The 14,092-nt window shown below is 49.5% G+C and overlaps 1 protein-coding gene across 1 annotated transcript; it reads right to left on the bottom strand.

Annotated features, from left to right (window-relative positions):
• Positions 1 to 1,018: 1,018 nt before the first annotated feature.
• On the bottom strand, positions 1,019 to 12,210 carry LOC121167442 (ubiquitin carboxyl-terminal hydrolase isozyme L1). The gene is made up of 9 exons (XM_040996838.1): positions 12,177 to 12,210; positions 12,039 to 12,050; positions 11,468 to 11,596; positions 8,637 to 8,787; positions 7,270 to 7,355; positions 7,140 to 7,187; positions 5,588 to 5,654; positions 4,648 to 4,706; positions 1,019 to 1,414 (listed from the first exon to the last, which is right to left on the bottom strand). The coding sequence occupies exons 1-9, from the start codon at positions 12,207 to 12,209 to the stop codon at positions 1,328 to 1,330; spliced, it is 672 nt and encodes a 223-aa protein (XP_040852772.1). The 5' UTR covers position 12,210; the 3' UTR covers positions 1,019 to 1,327.
• Positions 12,211 to 14,092: the final 1,882 nt, after the last annotated feature.

Below are 14,092 nucleotides of genomic sequence, written 5' to 3'. Positions count from 1 at the left end.
GGAAATGAGATCTGGTTTGGCATTGAACAGAAAAGACACTTGGAACCTTGCAATGTGGGCTGAAGAGCAAAGACATGCAGAGGTTCGATGAAGATCCAGCTTTGGCTCTTCTGCTCTAGGCACAGCCCCAGGGACAGCACAAGCACTCTCCCAGGCTCCCACAACCATCCCAGCAGGCAGCCCAAGGCCCGGCCTCCCCGGTGTTGAGGGATGAAAACCTGAATGTACCACGTAATGTCTCCTCTGGGAAACGGGACTCTCACCCACCCGCCACTCACTGCACTGTCCCCCATGCAGGGCATGCCAGGCACCTGCTTTGACAGCATTTAAGTAAACGGGCTGCGCCCACCCATACCCCTTACCAGGTCATGAACTGAAACTTGTGTGTCACTCTAACAAGGAAGAGACTGGCTAAGGAGTTTATGGGAATTTGACAATATCTCCAACTTTTCTACCAATATAAAATTGTTCTTAAAAAAAAGGTTTTGAAAGTTCTCTAATAGTTTCTACAGGAACGCATAGGAACAAAAATGCATAGGAAGCCCAGTGCAGTAGCCTAGTGGCTAAAGTCTTCACCTTGAACACACCAGGATTCCATATGAGCGCCGGTTCTAACACCGGCAGCTCCACTTCCCATCCAGCTCCCTGCCTGTGGCTTGGGAAAGCAGTCGAGGACGGCCCAAAGGCTTGGGACCCTGCACCCGTGTGGAAAACCTGGTAGAGCTCCTGGCTTCAGATGCAGCACCGGCCACTGCGGTCACTTGGGGAGTGAATCACTGGACAGAAGATCTTCATCTGTCTCTCCTCCTCTCTGTATATCTGACTTTGCAATAAAAGTAAATAAATCTTTTTTAAAATGCATAGAAAGGAGTGTGAAGAACACATTCCACTCAAAACTGTCTTCTGGCCAACAGCCTTGCCTATGGTGTGTACATGGAAGGCACTTTTGTCTATCACTGTCAAAAGAACCCGTGATGTACCAAGGGAAGGGGAAATGAGACCCAGTTTACAGACTTTCATCAGCAGAAAAGTTTTATTCCTTTTAAGGACAAACAATTCAACCTCATCCAAGGCCTTAACTTAGAGACATAAACCAAAACAGCCATGTAAAGCATAGATATTAAGGAACAAGACATAGTGTTGGGGGTGGGGGGAATGCTTCGCCACTTGAAGCTTACATCAAACCCTACCAACTCAGCTAGTGCCTGGATGGGGCAGGGCAGGGCGGGGGGCAGGACACAGAACCACTGAAGCATGTAGATGGCCCGGTCCGGGATGGACGGTCACGGTGAAGGGCAGGGGAACAGCAAAGGCCCTCCCACGAGCATTAGGCCGCCTTGCACAGGGCCACGGCCGAGAAGCGGACCTCTCCTTGCTCACGCTCGGTGAATTCCCGGCACACCTTGGCAGCATCCTGAGAAGAAGGCACGTCATGAATCCCCCTGTGGTGACAGCTCAACAGGAACATCTCAGAGTGCTTCATGCTCAGGTCCAACTAGAAGCTCCCCCCACTGCACCTTGAAGATGGGGGGCTCAACACGAAAGATCAACAAGGAGAGCCTTACCACCTCCGCCAAGCAGCCGTGTCTGCTTACCTCGACCTGATTTGGGCAAGGAAGCTCAATTTTGAGCACTCTTCTTCTCAAACAGAAATAAGACAGGAAGCTGATCTGTCCTCTGCACCTCACAGAAAGACTCTCCTAACTCAGATACTACACAAATGTCCTCAAGTCAACATTTTACAGTCAGCCTGTAAGCTTACCTGGTGTTCCGGGTATAGGCCCATGAGATGGATTTGTGGTGGAGTGGGCAGCACGTGTAGATGACAAACCTTACACACCGACTGGTAACTGAAAACTCATCCCAGGGCTGGCAACTTCCAAATTCTAAGGTTTAGATGCTTAATGCAGGGGTAGGGATTCATGTTTTCTAACATGCATTTGCATATTTATGACATCATTTGTAGGCCATGCAAAATTCCACTTCCAACGATTAGGCTGCTACACTTACTGAATTTTCAGTCCTGTGTGTGGTTCCCTGGCAGGCCAAACCAAATGATTTCAACAACCTCATACGGCCTTTGGGCAGGACACCGCCCACCCCTCTTGCCAAGATCAGAAATAACACCATCCAGTTTTTAGCAAGTTCAGAGGAAAGTTCATGTTGCAGCCCTAAGAGATCCAAAACCTTTAAAAAACAAAGAATACACCAGATCCTCAACTTGACCAAACCCAGGAGTTTGTGGGAGCAGGTGGTTGGCCTGGGAGTCAGGCTGTCCAAGCTCCACTGACAGGGACCAGACTGAGTTTCCTGCAGGCAGGCAGCTCTGGTGGTTCTGTCAGTGGTTTCCTGCCACCCATATGGGAGACCTGATTACCACTGACCTCTGCCCCAAGCCCTAGGCCTTGGTGGGCATTTGAAGCAGTGTTTGCTTGCCCTAATAAAGCACTGAATCAAGGTACTTTATTAAAAATCCTAGTAATGATGACTGACAAAGCCATCTATCACACTGGGGTTTTGTTCCTGAGCTAGAGCTGGGTTTAAACACTAGCACAGGTTTATGCCAACATCCACATCCTGCACTGGAAGCCTGGCTGACCCGTCACTACAGTCGACTTGCCTTCTTCCCATTAGCTGCCTGGTCACGCCCAGTGGCGACACCTCCGCTTTCAGGCATGCTTCGAAGACAGCAGCTATCTTTGCCTGCTTCCAACACCGGACGCAGTCACCTAAATCAAGGATGCCTGGCTTATGTTTAATGTCAGATGTGGAAAGCCTCAAACATCTTGAAATTTACTTAGGACAAGAATTTTCGCTCATAAGTATGTGGATTTGTATCAATTTTAAGCGAGATTCTGATCAGAAGTTATCTTCTAGGACTTATTTGGTTTATTTGAAAGGCAGGGTGACAGAGGCAGAACAGAAACAGAGGCAGTAAGAGACAGATGGAGAGAGAGAGGAATCTTTATTTCATTGCTGCATCCCCCAAATGGCCAAACCAGCTGGGGCTGGGCCAGGAGAAGCCAAGAGCCTAGAACTCCATCCATGTCTCCCCTGTGGGTGCAGAGGCACAAGGGTTTGGGCTACCTTCTGCTGCATTCCCAGGTGCATTAGCGGGGAGCTGGATGGGAGGTGGAGCAGTGGGAACATCCTGGTAAGGGATGCCAGTGCTGCTCCCCAATGCTGGGCCCAGGTTTCTTTTTAACACAAAGGTTTATCCTCCCCATGCCTCATGTAACAGCTTTAGAGATCTGATGAGACACACATTATGTGTTATTAGGAAGCAGTGTTAGATAAAAGTTGGCATGACGCTCAACTGTATTTAAAGGTCAGAGTGCTGTCCCTAAATCAGAGGCCACACATTGCATCTGCAACCTCATCATACAACCTGCTCACCCCCAGCCTCTCCAAGCCTGGCTCCTCACTCCATGTCACTGTCCACTGCTGTAGTCCACCTCACTCAAGGAAACAAGACTCTGTTAGCTCAGTGGCACAAACAGGTCTATGTTTCACAGGCAGGTCCACGAGAAAGAAAGGCAGATGCACAACCTACAGCCCTTGGCCAGCTTGGAACCACAGTTCTCTGAAGTCACTGCCCTTGGGTGTGACTAAACCACTGGGTGACATGGGGACAGTCACCCCTACCTCACTGCAGCACTCAAAGGATTCTACAAGAGCCTGTGCTATGGCACAGCACGTAAGGTCACAGCCAGTAACATGAACATCCCATATGGGCCCTGCTAATGCTCCCTGGAAAGTAGTGAGGGAAGGACCAAGTCCTTGGGCCCCTGCACCCACTTGGGAGAAGCTCCTGGCTTCACACTGGTCCAGTTTCAACCACTGTGGCCACCTGGAAAGTGAACCAGCAAAGTATATGGAAGAGCTCTTTCATCTCTAACCCTACCTTTCAAGTAAATATTTACAAATGGAAGTATTCTACCAAAGGCAGAAATTGTCCAGCAGCAAAGCAGTCTGTTGGCTGATTGCGAATTCAATCGGGGCGAGTCCTTCCTAGCCACATTCTTTCTGCAGCTGCCCACTCGTAGCTCTGAGCTAAATACTTGCAACATAGCCAGTGGCCACCCAACACCCGAAGCACACCAGCTGGCTCGTGACAGGGCGCGCCTGCAAATGCCTGCACTGCACACAGCCCAGTGCCCAGAGGCACAAGCTACCAGTCCTACAACAAATGAAGTCGGCTGAGGGGATTTCATTTTTAATCACAATTGAGCAATGTTCCTCTAACAAAAAAAAAATGGAGTCAAGGCTAGAGCTCCTTTTTAGGGTGCAGAGGCCCCACTACCCAGGTCTTGCACAGAGTCACAGGTCTCCCCAGTGGCCTGGAGCAGGAGAGCACCCGAGCACAATGGCCCCCGCAATCCCACACCTAAGCAAAGCAGTGGGTTTCTGGAGGCTTGATGTGAACCAAACACAGCACATGACACACATTAGTGAAGATTGCTCCTAAGGATGCTGATTCAAGCCACCTGCTATGACAGGAGGTGGATGGAATTAGGGAGAACATGAAGGGCAGGCGACAATGAACCCAGACAACTGAGCTGGCATTCCTGAAAGCAGCGCGAGCCCTGCGGACAGCCTGGCGGAGGGTCCATGGGCCCTTGAGCTGACACGCATTCCAAAGATTACCTGCAGCAGGGAGTCTTCCGAGCTGGCACCGTGGTTTACCGGGAAAGGCATTCGCCCATCTGGAACAAAGAGACCAGGCATGTTAAACTTCCTGTGCATTTTTCAGCTACCGCATTGTGTCCTGATCAGAGGCAAGTTTTGGATTCTACTGAATATTTCTGCCACTGCCACAGAGAAGCCTGGTTATGATACAGCTGTTTACACGTCTGAGGGTTCCTAGAGATCCACCCCAAGCAATCCTGCCTGCAATAATCCAGGTCAAAGCTAACCCAGGAACTCTAATGAAGGGGACTGTGCCCCGCCTCTTGGCAAAGACCAGTTCCTTGAGATCTCATAGGTCCTGCCATGAATGCCCACTGCCCTGCATTGTCCTGTGGCCTGAACAGCTCATCAGTGGCAACTTTCTGTTCACACAAAGATCACGGATCTTGTATAAGGCAGATAATCTTTTCTTTTGCCATAAATCAGCTAATGGAGATTACTCCAACATCTCCAAGCTCCTTTTGCACAGGCAAGGTCATATCCAGCATGGGCGTTCAGAAATACGCCTTGACTGATGAGGAAGATACTAGACAATGCCACAGCAGGAGGTGGGACGAGAAGGGCGGATACATTTGCCTTGAACTAGTGCTGCTCTATTCTTCTCTCTTCACTGGTTTACAAACTGAAGTCATACACTGGGCACGAAGGTACTTCAAAAAGCTTATGCATTTCCATGGACTTTGAGATCTCATAGGTCCTGCCATGAATGAGTCTCGTCTATGTCAGTTAAAGGAGGACACCCTCCGGGTCCCACAGGAGGGTAAGTGTCCCAGTGAGAACACCCTGTCACCGCCATACCAGATACTCTAAAAGTCATACACCAGTACTGTAAAAAAACATTCCACCTGAAAGAAACACATGAAAATACACTGGATTCCAAAAATAGAATGATACGTACCAAGTTCATAGAGGTGGCCATCCACATTGTTGAACATGATGAAATGAAAATTCACTTTGTCATCTACCTGAAGAGAGTCAAGAACATGATTTTGGAAATGAATATTGTGAGCTGAACTCACTAAATGAAATTCTCTTGCAATTTAAGCAAGCTACACTTGAATCAGCCTGTTTACATTTTCAAAAATAATTATAGCTACTATTTATCAGCCCATTAAGGTAGAAATACAGTAAATGTTAGCACAACCCTGTGGAGATGCTATTACTACATGCTTTCTACTGAGCAGGAAATTAAAGCAAAAACAAGTAACTCATCCAAGGTCAAGACCAAAATGTGGGTGTCAGGCATGATGGCTCAGTGACTACATTTTTGCCTTGCACATGCAAGACCCTTATGAGTACCAGTTCATGTCCCAGCTGTTCCACTTCCCTCCTAGCTCCCTGCTTGTGGCTTAGGAAAACAGCAGAAGATGGCCCAAGGGCTTGGGATCCTTCATCCACTTGGGAAGACCCAGAAGAAGCTGCTGGCTTCAGATCAGCTCAGCGCCAGCCATTGTAGCCACTTGGGGAGCAAACCAGTGAACAGAATATCTTTCTGAGAATCTGCCTTTCCAGTAAAATTAAATAAATCTTTGGGGAAAAAAATACTAGAAAGTGAGGGTGCAAGCCCTATGGGGGCAGAAGATTAAGCCAGTACTGGGCATCGTGTTATCAAAATACCTGGTTTAAGTCTCAGTGACTCTGCTTCTAGTCCAGCTTCCTAACGCACATTCTGGGTGGCAACAGAGGCTGGACCAAACATCTGACTCCCTGCTGTCCACATGGGAGAGCCCCAGTGGAGAATCAGGCTCTTGGCTTTGGCCTGGCTCTGACTGCGGTGGGTATTTGGAGAGTGAAGCAGTGGATGAAGTATCTTTCTCTAAGCCTTCCAAACAAACATTTAAAAAAAGATACTAGCCAACTTCGGTCATAGTGCCGATTTGGAATTTCTGTCTACATTATGATCTATCAGTTATTCTACAAAGTGTCAGTCCTTGCTGGTACATGGAGGTATTCCAAAGAATTCACGAAAAGCAGGACTAGAAGACAAATCAGGGTGCAAGAAATATTGAAATCAATGTACATGCATGCTTCAAAAAGTTTATGGAAATGCATGTCCTAAAAAACAAAATTTATAGGATTTCAAAACTATTCTGCATCAAAACGTACTTTGAAGTACCCCTCACACCTTATTCTCCTCCAATAATCTGAGCATAGCACTTGAAATGCTCACACAGATGTACTTCTCACTCTAGAAGCCCCATTCTAATCTGAATAAAAAGTATTCATCTGAATTCATTCAAAACTCTTTGACCTACCAGTGAGGGTTGTGAAGGGTTATTTTTATGAACAGGCCTAAGAAAAACACTACTGGGGTTAAGTACCCTAGCATTAACTGACCTGCAGGTGGGTGGGGAGCTAACACCAGCTGTGTCCCAGCAGAGGATCCTTGCGTATGTATCAGTGGACATACGTGTGGCCCTCGGGAACCTGGCTGTCTTATTTGCACTTACCCGACACTGGCCTTCCTGTGCCACTGCATCATGGGCTGCCTGTATGGCCTGCAGGAGAGAGAAAAGAATTAGCAGCACAAAACCCCTCCACCATTCCTTAAAGGGAAGGCCGTGGGAGTTCTCTCCCTACCTCATTCTTCTCAAAGCACTTTGCCCTGTCTTCAGGGGACATCTTCTCTGTTTCAGAAAGAAATTGCTTTAGGACTGATCCATCCTCTTAAAAAGAAAAAAAAAAACTATCACTAGAGAGAAAAATCACACAGCACTCACCCATCTACATCATAAATGGGAGGGGGTGGTCTTCAAAATATTCATGCAACTAGGTCTTAGGAAAAACATCAGGCATAGGTTTCAAATTTTGTGAATCAAACTCACCTTCTCTTTTGCATGAACTTTCTGGAGCACCCTCACCCTTGGGGGGCTTGTGCCAGAAAGGCAGGCACTCCCTTACCTCCTGTTGTATGTACGGCACCTAACAGTACACTGAGACACCGATCATATACAAAGCCAAAACATCCTAACCTAGTAAGTCCCCAAACCCAAGGTTCAAATCCTAAAAGTATACCCGAGTTAAGCCTTAGTCATTCCTCCCTTGTTTCATGAAAAAAATGTATATATATATATTTGATCTGCTACAAGCTGAACAGCCACTCCAGCCACGGTCTAGGTCAGGAGTTGGCAATCATGTTGCCTAGTTCTGTCAATAAAGCATCCACTTACTTCCCATCTTGTCAATCATCAACTGATTTTATGCTGCAAGGACAGAGACCACCTGTTCCTCAAAAACCCAAGACTGATTCTGTGGCCATCTAAGAAAGTTTGCTGGCTCCTGGTCCACATCATACATTATGGTCATGTTATCTGAATGCATTTTCGTGGTGTGAATTGTGCTTGTGCAGACTTAAGGGTCTGGATGCATTTCTCCTCTACCTTCCATAGTATCCTCCTGTATCTTCATGGTACTCCCAGCAGGTGCATCCACCGCCACAATGCCTTCCTGCAGAACTCACATCTCTTCCACAGCTAGCTACTCCTAGCCAGCTACTCCTAGCTAGCTACTCCTAGCTACTGTACTGCTTCTCCTCTTGTTCACAAAATACAGAACCCATCATGACAGGTCCTATCTATTGATACTTTCTGGCTTCACATCTGATTCTCCAGAACTGTTGATAATTAAACAGGTGCAATGGCACCATCGCTCTAGCAATCACCCTCAACGGGTTCTCTCTTCTTATCACGCCCAGTGCAGCTGTGTGCAAATGGAAGGCCCAGAGAGACAGGCAGAGCAACAAAGCCAAGCTTCTGGGAGAAGGCCAACAAACCTACGATGGTGTGTACCTGGCTGATGAGGCACCATGGCTAAACACGGTGTAAAAAACAGCTGAGGGTGAAAAGGCCCTGAAGGGTTCTGAGATGAAGTACAACAGTTAGCTCTGCTTTCCCATTTCAGGTTTTGCATTTAACTACAGAATGGTAGGCTGCAAAAACCACACTCACCAAATTCCATTTTGTCCTGATTGTTGGCCACGGCATGGATCAGCCCAATGGTGCCACAGGAGTTTCCAATAGTTTGCTTCATGAAGTACACCTTGGGGCTGACTTCCTGTCCTTTCAGTTCCTCAATCTGCTTTTTCCTGAAGTTCTCATGCTGTGGATGACAGAAACGTGTCCCCAACAACAAAAAGGCTGGGATGAGCAAGTGGCAGTGCAGCCGGGTCTCCCACCCAAATTGAAACACAGGTGGGAGAAGCCTGCAACCTTGGTCCCAGACCCTGGGCCCTGCCAGACAGCAGCCTGGCCACCTCCCACAGCCACGCCTGCCCCAGAAGGAAGCCCCACCCCGATGCTGCAGTGCAGCCCCAGCCTTGGCCTTTGCCCAGGGCTCTGTCTAGACACCACTGCAACATTGCAGCTGCGGACAGAGTGGAACAAAGTCAGAAATCACACACAGGTCAGGATCGCTTCCCGGCAACAACCACCAGTTCATGGCATTCTGCTCAGGCATCCTAATTGAGTTCTGGCCAAGTGAGTGACCCAAGGGACTGCCTGCTTCATTAATATATTCCTGCTCCTACACGTTCTATCCAAATCTATTCTAAACCCAAACAGGCATATACCATTTAAAGAAGCAAATAAAAGCTATTTAGACAGGTTAGCTATTCCCAACCAGCCACACCTCACCCACCTTTCCAATATTAATGGTTTAGTACAATGGGGTGTAGTTTTTCCAAACCTGGTCATCTAGCAAGATGATGTCACACTGGTTTACACTTGTCTGCTATAAACAATATAATTTCAGGATAAGATGAGTAATTGGGGGCTGGGCAGGACAAGACTGTCAAATGAAAGAACTAGAAGACAGATGCCCTCAAAGCAGCTGCCAGCCTTCCCTGCAGCAAGTCAGCTGGCCTGTCTGCACCTTTTGGTGAGGACTTCGAAAGGAATGTGAAGTCTTGTCTCTTCAGTTCAAACAGGATGCAAATACTAAAACACGTCTCTCCCATAACCAGTAAAACGCAAATAAAGACAGCAGTGTGTTTCCAAATCCAACAGTCTGGCCCTCCTGCACGTGGAACGCAGTGTAAGCTTGTTCTTCGGCAACAGAGCAGTGAGCTCTCTTGTCCCACAAGACTGACTTAGATAAGTGGGAAGTTCTCACTTTAAATCTACCAGACCCTTAATTTCAACTCACTGGTGATGATTTTCACTTTCCAGCGATAGTTAAATAAAAGTCTTACATGGACTAGAATCACTTTGGAGGGTTGTTTAGACTCCTGCATGAAGACACTTCCATCAAGACTTCAGTATCATGCAATGCTTTCAGATGTGGTCCATTTAGAATTCTTCATATCTCCTTAGTCAAAGTCAGGTGTTTCCCAAACGATCTTGTTTGGGAATCCACTGGTAAGTCTCCACTCTTCTTGACATCTGTTTCAGTGTTTCGCCCAGAAAGCAATTGCAGAGAACTGTACTCAGTAAACCTACCAAATGGAACTGCAGCTAAAGGACAAAGGCTTCTTGTCAACAGAAGCCATTCAAACCAGAACGTTCTTTAGCGAGAGCCACTTGGTACAGCCCCAGAGCAGCAAGCTTCTAAAGGTAAGCATGGTGCGCCACTGCCGCCCAGCGGCCTTCCTCCAGCTGCCTCGGAAAACCTGCCAGTCATCGTGTTTTGCAGAATAAAAGCACTGCTAGACAAGGAGTCAGGAGGCCGGCAGGTGACCCTGTGGGGGATGTGCTCTACAACAAAACCACACTCCCTTTACATCCAAGTTAAATCTTCGACAATTTACAAGAGACTAGAGTGGGAAGAGACAGCTGTCAGCTGTTGTCCATGTGCAACTCCCCCACGCTCAGCCTGAACGCCAAGAGGGGAGGCCTGGAACTTCCCCTACTGTCTGGTTTGCCCCAGGGTGCTTTGAGAACAGCCAGTACTGGGGGGCTGCTTCAGTGACCTTCAGTGATTGCAGTGACGCCCCAAGTTTTATAAAGCCAGTTCCAATCACTCCCAAGTCAGGGTCAAGTGGCATCAAATATGAAACGGAGAATCCCACGCATGCAACGGGGCCCTCATACACAGCAAGACAGCAAGTAACTCTCCCAACTGTTCATTTTTTCATCTGATCCTCCAAGATCCCTATGTCCCTGCATGCTAGGACAAGTGTGTGCCGAGTTATCAAGAGAAACAGGAATTCCCTGTGGCGACAGCTCATCTCCAGGCTTCAGGAGCCTGTCATGGGCCACACCTGGAGGAAGATGAAGACCCAGAGAGAGATGGAAGGGTGTTCCCAACAGCCTGACAAGGTCAGAGATGAAGACGGAAGAGGTGAAGAGAAGCCACACCCACAACGCAGCTTCAAAGACGCTAAGCCCAAGGGTGCATGTCCAGAGAACTGCAGGGGCGGAAAGCACCCCCTAAGTCCGTCACAAACTGAGGCCAGCACGAGAAAATTTATCGTTTGGAGTTGGGCAAAACCTTCTCTCTCCATTTCACAGCTATGTGGGAACCAAACAATGAGCCACCACAGGTCCCAGCCTGTGTTGGAAAGGGGCACTCCCAGCCACTCTCCTGAATGGTAGGCTCAGCAAAGGCCAAGTTCAAGGGAACTCAGAACAGGTATGCTACAACTGAGATGTTCCTCCCATATTCAAGACAATTCCAGATAGATGTGCCAGGAGCCCCCAGTGAGTAAGCATCCCGATAAGTGCATCCTTTTAATCCCTCCGGGAGGGAAAACAAACCGTTTAGCAAAGTCTGGGCATCCAGCCCGAGCGGCGAAGGGGGCCCTCAAAGCGTGCCTCACCGTGACCAGCTCGCGCATCCCTACCTGAGCAGTGAGAGGAAACAGCAGCAGCAGCGCGCACGCAGGCGCTGGCACGGAGCCCAGCGTCTCCTCCTCCAGTCCCAGCACGTCGGCGAAGCGATACTGGCCGGCGACCCCCAGCCGGGACAGCACCTGTGGGCAGGAGACGCGCGGCGGCGGCCAGGCGCACAGGGATGGGCAGGTGGTGAGCACCTGCCAGGGGGCGGGGCCGACACGCGCGTCCTCCGCGCCCCCCATCCCAACCCCCACCCCTGGGCACCCGCCGTGGGAGGAGCCCCACCCCGCCCCCCACCCGCGGTGGCGCAATGACACAGCACAAAGCGCGGCCCACACGTGGCGGCGCGCGAGGTCCGGGTACCCGAGTCCGCGCGCCACGCCCTCGGGCGCAGCAGCCTCCTTCACCTCCGCCACACTGGTATCGCAGAATCACCTCCCCACCCCCCCAAATCCAAGGCGCAGGGAGCGCGCCCAGCGTGCGCCCTTGTCCGGCCGCCTCTGGAGCGCGCAGGGCGCGGCTCACAGCCGAGAAGCGCTCCCTGGGGAGGGCGCAGAGGCAGCAGGCGACACCACTCACTTTGTTCAGCATCTGAAAAGCGAATGCAGAGGGGGGTAAAAATAAGACACGGAATCAAAGCAGAAGGAGAAACCGCCACCTGGCGAAGGCTGACCTTCAGCCTCGCACTCCCCAAGCAACAGTGCACCTGGCGCTCACCTCGGGGTTAATCTCCAAAGGCTTGAGCTGCATCTTGGCGTTCCAGCGAGCGAAGCCACAACAGGGAGACAAGGAAAAACAGCTAGCGGAGCCGCCCAGGCTGCGCTATAAAGCGCCGGCCCGACGCACTGTGGATGCCTGCGCAGGGGGGAGCGGGGACAAAACCAAGCGAGGGGGAAACAGCCAGGCCCGGCCAAACGGGCACGAACCCCCCTCCCTGCGCAGCACAGGATGGTACGGCCGCCCCCCCTTGCCTTCTCACTCGCCGGTGAGATAATCTGCTGGTTGTGGAGATGGATTTTACTGGTGGGTGTTCCTTGAGTGGATGGAGCAGTCCTTTGGATGAGGTCTTGGATTTTTTGGGGGGCGAAGTTTCTGGAAAACCATTTCTTGCTACTATTTCAATCACCCGAAAGCTCGGGGGTCTCTGAAGCGTTGAGGAAAAAAAACACAAACTCAACAGGTATAGATTTAATATGAATATAAATATATGTTCTCCCCCTCCCCCGCCAGTCGCACAGCGGTTTGCATTTAACCTTAGAAGACTATCCTCCATCAAACATCACACGGCACCGAGGTTCGTTTGTCATGGATTGTCTAGAACAAAGCCTTCTCTGGTTTGTAACAGATGTGACATTAGTGGTGTCGGGGAGGATTGGTTGGTGATGGAAAAGCGGTAGCGACCCGAGGAGGGTCTGTAATGACAGACATGGAGGAGGCTGCGGCGCTGGAGGGGTTAGCCCACAGACCCAGGGAAAAGCTAGGTGTGATTCCCAGCCCAGACTCAGGAGGAAGGAATGCTTCTTTTTTTTTTTTTTTAAAGATGAGAATCTTTGAAACATAAAATGCTGGTTCATGGTAGAATGCTCCCAATGAAGGAGAAAGAAAATGGCAACTAAGGAGGCCGTGATTTCGGGTGGGTTGCTGTGTTCTGTCGGCGTGTTGAAAGGATGGGGAGGAAAAGGCTTGTGCTGCTAACTGCATGTAAAGGGAATACCACCAGGAAAGCTAGACCACAGGAGCAAGCCGGGCCTGCAGGAAGACCAAGCCACTAAGGAGGCAAGAGAGTTGGTGTTTAAAATGTAGAAATATACATCTGCTAAGCGCAGAAGGAGGGAGGTGAGATAACAGCGCCGAGGCTGAGGAGGGTCGGGCTGGCAGATACCAGAGAGACACTGGAACGTGTTTGAAGTTAATGCCCCCTTATCTGTAGCATCTCATTTCATCCTCAGAGGGCCCAGTAAGAACTCTCTGGCTAGCACGCTTCACAGATGAGAGTCCAAGGCTTGGAGAATCTCATTTGCTTAGGGTGGCCAGTGAGGAAGCCAGGCTGAGAAGGAAGTGCTGGGAAACTAGACTTTAAGTGCCCATCTCTTCCCAAAAATGACTGCACATAAAATGGCAGTGACGGCGACGTGAGTAAGAACTCAACGCGGACCTTCGTGGTCTACACTCGGTGCAGTTGTTGGTGAAGGTGAAGACACGCAGATCCAGACAGGTGACCAGCTACCATGAGAACACCTGCTGACCTTAAAGGAACCTTTAGATGGAAACAGATTATTTTCCAAAATTACTTATTCTTTCACCCAAGCAAATAATTGGCTGAGTGCCTGCTATGGTGCTGGGCACCACGCTTGAAATTGAGAAGATAATAGTGAACATAGAAAATTAAGATGGAACGTCCATCGTGAGCTTTGCTTGTTAACGGGAGTCATGTGACCTGGGAAGGGGCTCACCAAGGCTTCCTGAAGCAAGAGGCATTTAAACTAAGGGCTGGCAGTTGATTGCTATTACCGAAACAGCTAGTGAAAACAATCACAGCGTTGCCATTGGAAGTCTTTGTCAAAGGCTTTGAGTCATTCCCTCAATCAACGTAGGCATGGAGACCCTACTACGAGCCGGCAACACGACAGCCT

This window comes from Ochotona curzoniae, unplaced genomic scaffold (genome assembly GCF_017591425.1).
Source record: "Ochotona curzoniae isolate NIBS_2020 unplaced genomic scaffold, NIBS_Ocur_1.0 patch368, whole genome shotgun sequence".
NCBI lineage: Eukaryota > Metazoa > Chordata > Mammalia > Lagomorpha > Ochotonidae > Ochotona > Ochotona curzoniae.
This window is presented reverse-complemented; position numbering and strand designations above follow the sequence as displayed.

Coding starts and splice junctions, on each gene's coding strand:
- LOC121167442 (XM_040996838.1), bottom strand. CDS start 12,209: ATGCAGCTCAAGCCTTTGGAGATTAACCCCGAG. Junction 5,655..7,139: donor CACAGGAAGGCCAGTGTCGG/GTAAGTGCAAAT, acceptor GACTCTCTTCAG/GTAGATGACAAAGTGAATTT. Junction 1,415..4,647: donor CGGAAGACTCCCTGCTGCAG/GTAATCTTTGGA, acceptor CCTTCTTCTCAG/GATGCTGCCAAGGTGTGCCG.